Below are 10,128 nucleotides of genomic sequence, written 5' to 3'. Positions count from 1 at the left end.
CGGCAACCCCGTGTTGCCCCCAAACCTTCCTGTTGATTCTGCTCTGCCTTGCCTTGGCGCTTGGTATAAATAAACCAGCAACCTCTGATCTCCGCGTGAAGAGAGAGAGAGAGAGAGAGGGAGAACCTCAAACTTTGGTTGTTACACCTTAGACCGTCTTTAATTCTTTTCACCCCTGGTAACAACATATACAACATAAATAAAATACCACTCGTCATGGCCCGTGTTGAGCAACTCGCGGGAACATTGCCCAGCATCGTCAGCGAAATGAGATCCCTCGTCAACAGCAGGCAAACCGCCGAGGAGGCGCGCGCGAACTGGGGCTGGAGGCATGGAGGGCCCAGGTTCGCTGATGAGATGACAAAGCTCAAGATGGAGCTAAAAGCGCAAGGCAAGCCGGTGAGTGAGTTCAGTTTCCGAGGTTCGATCGAGCTGAGATTTCCTGTTCTTGTTCCTGTTTTCGGCCGGGTGCTTTCTTTCGTCTTGTCTGATGCAGATATACTTATTTATTAGGTCACGACGTGCACCGCGTATCACGTCTTCAGGGAATCCAAGGTCAAGAACCCCACGGGCCGCATGATGGTGATTCCCATCGGTGGGACCATTACGTTCAAAAATGGCGGCCAGGTGCTCGCCCCCGGCAATTTTTATTACATTGATGACGAAAGAATCCTGCTTGGCCAGGATATGGATATAATTGTGGCCGCGCTGGAGAAGAAGAAATAGCGGCTAGTTGGCTGAAAGCGACACTCATTGTGCTTGTCAATGTAGTACAGATGTTTCATATATCGTCTACTGTTCTCTGATGTCGACTTACTCCGCCCCCTGAATTTGGCTTAGGGAGAGCGCTCTTAGTTGAAGTTTTTTCTTTCTTTCTTTTTTTTTTTTTTTTGGCCAGCACGAATGGGCGCGAGTTGCCCGGGCATCATTGTGTTCAAACGATTCACTGCCCGACCCGTAACCAGCAAAGAATCCATGCAGCCCTGTTGTTGCTTATTTGGCAGGTGATATAGTTATCTTATAAGTACGGAGTAGGTGAACATGGAAATAGCCTGGGCAAAGCAGAAGGACCCGCCGATCGTGGCTTCCACCATGTTCGATTTTCCTCGACCGTGAGATAGTGCCACTAATCCATTTTGGGAAGTTAACCTGGGGCTCAAGTTTAGGGTCATCGCAGAACTCGAACGCGGCAAAAAAAGAACTACAACTTTGGATTTGACGATAAATCCCCGGTGCAGGAAGACTGAGGCTTACTATGCCCATCCAGCAGCTTCTGCTCGTCCTATTGCTTTCCAGTATATTACGCAATAATGCGGTATAATTCCTGCAGGGAGAGGTGATGTATCCAAGTCCCTCCCGTCCAGTGATGGAAGCAAGATATACATAATGACCATCGTCATCATCGCGGCCGAATAGCAGGGTGCGTGCTACACCCTTCTCCTCGATTCAATACCTAGAGAGCGAAATCACATCTCATTAACTTGCATACTGGTTCTAATTTATCTTATAATACTCTATTAAGTCGGTGTTTAGTGCCTGATATGATATATACGCGGATGACTTTGCTTGGCTGGTTAATTGGCCAATGCAGGTGGGTGTATTTTGTAGCTCTTCGCAGGGGAAGATAAGGGATAGAAATAATCCATCCCTGTATTTGCTGGAGTGGCTGTGGTTGCGAAGGGCCGGCCACCAAACCACCCACCTGAGGCCGCGGCCGTGCCATCATTGGAACTGTGAATCAACCAGTAAGCTATAGCCCAATAGTTAAGTCACTGCATCATAATACCTTGACTGAAATAGGTTGGTGGGATTGCAAACCCCGGGGGAGGTGGCACAGAGGATATCATCGTGAGTCTCAGATGGGAAACTGGATAGAATGAGGAATGACATCTGCCATTAGGCTCAACCGGGCCGCTACTGGAATACATTCAACCCCTGATCCTCAGCTCTCCCTGATCAGGCTAGTGTATGCGTGCACCACTAGATGCTGGTCTAAATTACGGTTTTCTTCATTGCAGACATGCAAACGAGCAACCCCTATATTATAATCCAGAGCTAATATATTTTTTAAAGTAATCCTAGAAAATATAGGATATATATATAAATACCCTCCACTTTAAATCTAATTTATAACTGTGGCTATATTACTATGAATAATTAGGTAATTATTTTAAAACTTATAGGTAAAACTTATAGCCCTATGTTAGACACCGTACTGCGCACCAGAATAACTTGTGCGTTGCTGGCCTTCCCGCAGTGAAGAGCAGCGATTAGTTCACCAACAATAGAGACTCATCGTTTTAACCCTCTGACTCCGCTTCATATATATCTATCCCGCAGCTATCATATAGTGCGGTTCACAGTTCTAATCGCTCTATCTCCCTCCTTACAGTGATCGCGACCTCGCGATTGACTCTTTGCAAGCAGAGGGTAGAGTCGGCTAACTCGAAGGTCCCTTTGAACTCGAGCAAATCGTCATATAGGATCATCATGTTAACTTGCTTCTGCCGTTTTCTGCCAGTCTAATTTACTAGATGACATCTCTCGCAATTTCTCGAACGTACCCTGGACCCCCTGAGTTTCTATGTGGTAATCACGAGTCGGCCCTCATGAACTCCTAAACCCTCTCTAGGCCTTCCAATACCTTTCCAGCATCCCCTTCACCGTCAGCGGCTTGATCTCCGGAAATCTCTCATTCAATGACCCTGCTTGGCAGATTCGAGAGCTTCCATTGGCGGTAAACAGCTCGAAGATAGACATGAACCACTGAAAGGCCTTCTTGGGGAAGTGATCATATAGCGCAACGTGGTTGGGCAACTCGGTGATCTCGAACTGCTTCAATTTCTCGATGGAGTCGTAGTGGGTCTCGAACTTAGATCCTAACGCAGTCTTAGCACATGGTTTACACTCCCATCAATTGTAGGATGTGTGATGCATACCAGTAGTTTCCTCCGCCAACTTCACAAATTCGTGCCAGGTAACCGCATCACCAACAATGCGACTTTCCTCCTCCCACTTCTCCAGATCCAGCGCGGCAACGACAAATCGAGCAAGATCAAACGTGTAGGTAAATGTCACGGGCACATCCCCCGTCCCCGGAATTGCAGCAATCCTATTTGCGATATCAATCGCGAACACATTGGGTTTCAGATACGATTTCATAGACGGGCCACCGAAATAGTCGAGGAAGATCCCGTTGTGGAAAACCGTCCATTCTAAATTAGACGCCTCGAGGGTCTCCATTGCGGCGAAGTAGTCCTTTAACTGGGGGAGGACTTGTAGCGCTCTGAATCTAACATCAGCACCGATAATTTCGCATTCAGGCTGCTAATGAGTCATACGTCCGCGGATATGGGATGGCATATGCACTCGGGACAAAGCGCTTCGTCTCCTTCGAGCGTATAGCAGCTTCAATCAAATTCTTCTGCGACTTTGCGAGCGAGTCGCCTTCCACAGAGAAGGCGGAGATAACGGTATGGATCTTGTGAATTTCGAGAACGGTGATGAGGCTGCAAATGTCGCTGTAGTCGACTGTAACTGTCTGGGTCTCCTTTGATGGCTGCGACTGGTTTTTAGTATCTGGAACTGGGAGGGCTAAAGAATGTAGCAGTCTGCTAGGTACCTTCCGCGAAAGCACGAATGCTTGATGGTGAGAGGATCCGAGGACCTCGACGATCGTTTGACCGACGCCGCCGGTGCCGCCGGCTACTGCGACGTTTACCATGCTGTTCTTAAGAATGAAATTTTTTGAAGGTTTGAATGTGGTGGAGAAGACATTTGGTTCAAGCCAGCTTTAAATAGTCCGAGGTTCCATAGTTTCAATTTCTCTAGGACGCATTAATCTCATAGAGATGGATAGGAACCCGCCCAGTGCCCGCGGCATCCGGCACACTGTGGAGACTTAGGTTTGCAGGCCCACCTGCGAAACTAAATGCTGACACCCGCATGACAGGTGGAGAGCAATCCAGCGCGGGGTTGTATACATCGCTCGGGGCGGTCGTAGTTCGGTTGGCGGATCAGTGAGTTGCGCTGAGTCCGTCACGTTCCGGCCATCGGCACTCTCGTATACCTCGAGCAGGTGCTCTTGCACTGATGCCGGGAAGCGCTCGATGTACTGTGCAATCTGGTTCGGGCTCTGGGCGTGATAGGCAATTACCTGCCCTGCACCGCCGAAGGACTTCAGGATTCCATCGTCTCCCAGGTGGACGAATTATTCTCCAGTTTGGTCGTGCGGGAGGGTTGATACCAGCTCCCAGACGTCCGTAACTTCCTGGACCGTGAGTGAGCCTTGTTCAGGAAAGGATTTTCTGCGGGAGGTCAAACGCACATTGGAAGTGGCACATGTTACCGCGAGCAATAGGGTTGTGGGTAGGAAGATCGGAATTCTCATGTTGTAAACAGAGGAAAAGAATCATTTGATATCGTCAATACTTGGCAGGTGTTTTCGGGGATGCTGAGGGATTGAAGGGAAGAGATTAGCTGATGTTGGGAGGGGGACAGCGAGCGATATTTATGGGCAATTCCCAAAGACATACCCCGTCGCACCGCATGAGCTGCCCAAGACATAAGAAAGAAACCTTGCCCGGGCTTCCAAGGATGTTTGTCCAGCCCCAGACACTTACTAAAGCCAACACGAAGTGTGGAGGATGATTCGATGTACGTAGAAAAGAGTAAGAAGTTTAAGGAGAAAAGTCCAAAGTCTTAGAAAGTGGGTGATGGCTGACAGGAGTGAGGCTAGAATGCTCATGTCAGAGAACACGGGCATTGTCAGCCAATGAATCCACTGCGCCGCAGCTAGCACTGTGACAGTTGCTGAGGAACGATGGAGGGCTGCAACGGAATCACCGGTTGCTCCATGAGAGCCCTTCCTATTCGTTATGTCTCAAGCGAAAATTGATTAATGACGCAGGTGGGTTGGCAGTGACTCAGTCCGTGGGATCAACGCTGCGCTGCGTAATGGCGGAATTAATTGATGTCTTTACGACTTGGATAATCGCTATCAGGTCTTAGAAGCTGAATGTAAGCTGGCCAGAATTTGACTGAGCGCAGGTGATACCAGGGGTGTGGATAATGTTTGACTCTGTTCTGAGCTTATCTAAACTGCTACGCCCTCGACAGAACGGACTATAAAGCCAAGTATTGAAGACATGTGATAGAGCTACTCTGGCAAATCCGGTACTCCTCCACATCCAAACCACTGCATCAAGATTTCTGTAGCTCTGTGTTAACACTATTACAAACTCATGGTAGAGGGCGTCCATACTGGGCAGGATGGGTACTTGTAAGTCCCAGTAGGGTTGCACTCGCCATCCGAACCTACAATCCAGCATCCTATATGTGCCAGCCATATGAGCATGAATTGAAAAGAGTGGCCATGGTGTACATTGGTACATACCGGTCTTGGCAGGCGCAGAAATTGCCAATGCCGCTATGAGGGTCCGCTCTGTGTGTGTGGGCGCTTAGCATCCATGCAGGTGAAAGACACAGGTTACGTCCTTACTCGTTCTCACAGGGCTGACGACCCCTTGCAAGCACATGGCCAGCCAGAAAGGATAGCATGAAGAGGAGGTGCACTCTCATTATTGTTATTGTTGCGTGAGGACCTTGAAGAAAAGGGGTAATGTTTGGTAGGCGTTCAGTTAACAATGGCGACTGGGAAAGGATGCCGAGTAAGAGCGTGGAAAAGACTCCTGGGTGCCTCTTATAGCTTGTCCTCGTCAGGTGGCAGCACACGGCAATCTCAGCGGCGCAGGTCCTCGTAAAGACCAAGCACCAACGCAAGTGACTGCCTCGTTGTGTCTCAGGTGTGATGCATTTTGATCGCTGGACCATGCCCATTTGCGCTAATGCAATAAGCACTAAACCCTGCTCTTAAGCCCTTCTAGGCCTGTGGCTTATCGGATAGGGCGGCAAGTTTTCTACAGAATGCTTGACCTCGGCCCTAAGGTTGCTTACGGGTGGTGTTTAAGCGCCGTCTCAAGGCTTGTTAAAAGGGCGCATCCCTGCTAGAGTTACATGGGATCTCTGTGCCTCAGCCAACACCTTGCTACCCCGCCCCGGTGTCCGCACTCTCAATCGCCGACAGAACAATCCAGTTCCTGTTGGCCTCTGCGAATATTTCTCACTCTTGGTCAAAGGTCCGCTGAAATGGTACTCATCTCCTACCCTTGACGTTCGTTCCTCTCTTCAGCTTTACTTACGCATACATTGACCCCAGTCCAACCCACAGCATCCAGCCACGGCAGCCGGAGAGCGCGCCTGCTTGGCCGAAGGCAAATCCGCCCTATTCCGTGCCCTGGACTCTCTCCCAGGAGATACCTCTGGGTCTGGCTTCTCGCACCTGGGTACAGACGGCGTGTGGCGGAACTATGACGGGAACCGAAAAGTCATCAGCTATCGACCTCTATCCCCCGAAGAGATTGCAGAAGTGCTTGCCATGTATCCAGCTTGGATGCGCGAAATGCTGGAGAGTCAGCTCGAGGGTGTTGATGGGAGGTCTGTTACGGATGTTGAACAGTTGATGAATCCTGCCAGTGAGGTCGGACCGAACTTTGAGGATGATGGGAACGAGGATGGGAATGACAAGATAAATGGCGGCCGATTTTGAGAGCAATGAGCAGCGAAGTGTTTCCAGAGGCTGGCGCCGGTGTCCAACTACTTTCCTTTCATGGTCCTCCGAATTAATCCATGATGCCTCGGTTGTGGTTCGCCACGATGTCGATGGTAGATTAGGCCGCAATTGGCGATTATAGGGTGGTACCTAGCAGCGAGGACAACCTTGTCGCTTAGTGAAGGCACAAAGTCTTTCTTCCGTTCTTGGGGCAATCAGGACTTTATGATTTACCGTAGAAGCCACCCAGGCAGGCAAAAATGCCAACATTCGTGGAAACCTTGACGCTGTCCAAATCATTCACGCGACAGGGGTGTTCTGGCAGGGAGGCCGGACGAGAGTGCTCCCTGGCACAGGTACCTACTGATGTTTCAACTCACGGCAGAGATGTCACAGACACCGTTAATTCAGATTTAGAGCTATCAAAAACGGCAGAGCACAGGAAGGTGGGACCAGTTAGTGGAATCAAATCCGTAGGCGTGGTACAGCAGATCTCCGTCGCTCAGGGTCCTCCTCTACTATGGGCCTCTTCACAGCCGAGCCCAGGAGTACCTAAAGAGTGACCTGGATGTGGACAACCATGGGTCGTAAGGTAATCAACGGAAGAGCACGATAAAAGGGCCTGTGCCTCCACTGTATATTCATGTGTAATTTAGTAGATTAACAGCTCATGGAGGCTAGTAGGCTAACTAGATCAGCTGCTATCATCAAAGGTATAGCCGAGCCATGAGGTACGGCACTAAATTGGCAGTCGTGGCCCGGGTCTCTATTACTTATGGTGGAAACGGGTCACCCAGCCAGGTCTAGATTGAGCTTCCGACACAAGTGACTAGGAAGAAATTCCAAACTTTGCAGGTCCAGACCTGTATACACCAGTTCCTTGGTCTGCAAGACCCTATATCAACTCCCAAGATAGGCAAACCTGCGCTGCTTCAAAAAAGACCGAATTTCGGGGGAACCTTCGTGTCAGGGCTTCAAAGTTATCACTCGCATCAACAATCATGGCAGATGACAAGACTCTCAGTGAAAAAATCATTGATTCAACTGCCGCACTGAAGCATTGGGAGGAGATGGCCCCCGTGGTGGATAAGGTGACCAGGGCTGTCAATGAGTACAGGGAACTGATTGACAATGGTTGGCATCATCTGGGACATCTACTCGAGCATGGAGAAAACCAAACAGGACGCGGCCCGGCAGCAAGCCATGGTCAACCAAATCATTCAAGCTGGTACGTAACGGGGTGTGATTATTCAATATCAGGCACTGAATTAAACAGCCTACTACTTGACCTGATTATGACAAGCGCGAAGACTGAAATAACTCGCCACAAGGATGAAATAGAAACCCGGAACGCGGTTGCGGCAGCGGAGACCATGCTGGAGGGCTTTAGTCACAACTTTATCCCATATGTCAAGACAGACGCACTCACGGAGAAAAACATGAAGAAGCTTCACAGCCTTATTAGCAATGCGCGTGCGGCCATGGTCAAGCTGTACAAGCTTATTCCAGATCGCGCTGCTAGTGGCGACGGCGCCGACGTCCTAATACTATATCACAATCTGCTGACCGTAGTGCAATGCAAGCTCACGATGGACAAGCTGCAATAAGGCCAAGACATGCAGTCATCATGGAGGCCAAATTTGAGATGACTCGCCTCCTGAGGATTATTGGTGATTTTAACCAAGGGTTCTAGAACATGAGCAACCACTCCCCCCAGCCGCTCCGAGATGCTGACTAAGAAATAAAATAATGGTCTTCCACTCGTTGCCGCCTCCCCCTTCTCAGCTGTGCCTGGCAATGTTTCGTGCAAAATAGGCCTCTGTGCTCTTCAAGATGTGGTTCCTTTATAAATTAATACTCTCTCCCTTTCACTTTCTTTTATCCTCACTTAGTACTTTCCTAACAACCCTTTTCATTCGTCCGAGTCGCCAAAAGGATGTCAAAGAGCGAACCAACCTTGAAGCAGCAAAGGGCACAGTAAGTTTCTTCTAAACCATATTTCCCATCTCTAACAATGTACATGTAGCTGCCTACGCAGGAGAGAAGCAACGCGACTTCTAAATATCCTGATGATATTACATACATCTGCATTTCCAGCACAGCCAAGGCTCCCGAACCGCGACATGGCCAGGTCGTCTATGTTTCCAAGGGTGAAATGCTCGCTTGGGGCGGCACAGCCATCCTGGAGCGATTACCGTCTGGCGCGGTGGTGAAAACACCCATCCCGAATCCATATTGCCCCCCAGAAGAGAGGGACCATCGTCGGAATATGCGGCTCGAGGCTGAAATCTATGCATTAATCGGGGATCACGCACGGATACCCAGAATAATCAACTGGGACAATGAAGCCTGCTGTCTCACGATGGAATACCTGGAGAACGGTAATCTAAAGGACTACGTTTATCAGAATAATCAGAATATAGCCCTGCAACGTCGGATTCAGTGGTGTTTACAGGCTGCTGAGGGTCTGAGTGTTCTGCATGGGCATAATATTATCCACTGCGATCTATCACCAAGGAACTTTCTTCTTGACTCGGATCTCAATGTCCGTATTGCGGATTTTGGCGGCGCGTCTCTATCTGGTTCTGATCCTTCTGCTACACCAGCAACGAGATTTCGACACCCTGGCTATGATTTCAACGCTGCGCCACTTTTCCAAGATGATCTTTTTGGTCTTGGATCTCTTATTTATTTTATAATGACCGGCCATTATCCATACGAGGACCTGCCGAGCGATACGGTTGAACACCTCTACAAGGTACACAATTTTCCTGACGTCTCTTCAATTATTGGTGGCAATATCATTACCCAATGTTGGCTGCGACAAGCTGCGTCTGCCCAGTCCATTTACAGCTCCCTTGCCGCTATTGAACGAGACAAATCCTCCAAGCCCTGATAACCAAGACTGTCGACCCCTTTAACGTTCATTATGTTCCGCAAAGCCCTCGTCCCTGTAATTTGGGTACTCGCTTCTGGTGATCGTTTCACCAAGATTTTCTTCCTTTGGGTCGGAGCATTGTTGCCCAGTCGCCAAATAAGAGGAGCATCCCGTCGTGACGAGGATACGCCTGACCCTTATGCAGGATGGAGGACACTTTGTGTAACGTGTTGTGGTCAAGCCTGGATACCAGCGCCTTCAGCGCAACTTTGATTGGTTTACATACCCTGATTACTTGCTTCAGCGCTACAGCCTCTCTCGCCGCTGTGACGCACGATCTGCATCTCACTGACATGTGGTTGGATGTTGGCCGAAGCATCATCGCTCACAGGAGTTACCCAGTGCCCTTAAGAGCGGGTCAAAGCTATATAGACATGACCACTGAAAAGTACAAAGTTTCCTAGGTTCATTTCGCCGGATGGAAACTGGAGCCAACCTGGACCCCTTCTAATAGCCAAGCATCGATTGCTTTATAGCTTATGTTGGAACTTCTGGGCACCAAACACGCCCGATTCTGAGTGACACCAACGCCTCTCTTTGCAACTGATTGGTCAGCGGAGAGAACAGAGAAGCAAATTTG

The 10,128-nt window shown here is 49.3% G+C and overlaps 5 protein-coding genes across 5 annotated transcripts; 3 read left to right on the top strand and 2 right to left on the bottom strand.

Moving 5' to 3' along the window:
• Window positions 1-216: 216 nt before the first annotated feature.
• BJX68DRAFT_272978 (uncharacterized protein) lies at window positions 217-726 on the top strand (the record flags this gene model as incomplete). Its single annotated transcript, XM_071047326.1, has 2 exons — window positions 217-399; window positions 514-726. 2 exons carry the CDS (start codon window positions 217-219, stop codon window positions 724-726), a joined length of 396 nt encoding a protein of 131 aa, XP_070892662.1.
• A 1,902-nt stretch (window positions 727-2,628) lies between these two features.
• Window positions 2,629-3,724, bottom strand: BJX68DRAFT_272977 (uncharacterized protein; the record flags this gene model as incomplete). Its single annotated transcript, XM_071047325.1, has 4 exons — window positions 2,629-2,879; window positions 2,940-3,286; window positions 3,342-3,559; window positions 3,623-3,724. 4 exons carry the CDS (start codon window positions 3,722-3,724, stop codon window positions 2,629-2,631), a joined length of 918 nt encoding a protein of 305 aa, XP_070892661.1.
• A 1,464-nt stretch (window positions 3,725-5,188) lies between these two features.
• On the bottom strand, window positions 5,189-5,691 carry BJX68DRAFT_249618 (uncharacterized protein). The gene is made up of 2 exons (XM_071042147.1): window positions 5,501-5,691; window positions 5,189-5,443 (listed from the first exon to the last, which is right to left on the bottom strand). The coding sequence occupies exons 1-2, from the start codon at window positions 5,578-5,580 to the stop codon at window positions 5,332-5,334; spliced, it is 192 nt and encodes a 63-aa protein (XP_070892660.1). The 5' UTR covers window positions 5,581-5,691; the 3' UTR covers window positions 5,189-5,331.
• A 222-nt stretch (window positions 5,692-5,913) lies between these two features.
• On the top strand, window positions 5,914-6,946 carry BJX68DRAFT_249616 (uncharacterized protein). The gene is made up of 2 exons (XM_071042146.1): window positions 5,914-6,150; window positions 6,218-6,946. The coding sequence occupies exons 1-2, from the start codon at window positions 6,016-6,018 to the stop codon at window positions 6,605-6,607; spliced, it is 525 nt and encodes a 174-aa protein (XP_070892659.1). The 5' UTR covers window positions 5,914-6,015; the 3' UTR covers window positions 6,608-6,946.
• Window positions 6,947-8,964: 2,018 nt separating this feature from the next.
• Window positions 8,965-10,120, top strand: BJX68DRAFT_249614 (kinase-like domain-containing protein). The gene has a single exon (XM_071042145.1). It carries the CDS (start codon window positions 8,973-8,975, stop codon window positions 9,504-9,506), a length of 534 nt encoding a protein of 177 aa, XP_070892658.1. The 5' UTR covers window positions 8,965-8,972; the 3' UTR covers window positions 9,507-10,120.
• Window positions 10,121-10,128: the final 8 nt, after the last annotated feature.

This window comes from Aspergillus pseudodeflectus (assembly GCF_044049435.1).
Source record: "Aspergillus pseudodeflectus strain CBS 756.74 chromosome Unknown BJX68scaffold_94, whole genome shotgun sequence".
In the NCBI taxonomy this organism is placed as follows: Eukaryota; Fungi; Ascomycota; class Eurotiomycetes; order Eurotiales; family Aspergillaceae; genus Aspergillus; species Aspergillus pseudodeflectus.
Note: the sequence above shows the minus strand (reverse complement) of the source record. Positions and strands in the feature narration are given on the sequence as shown.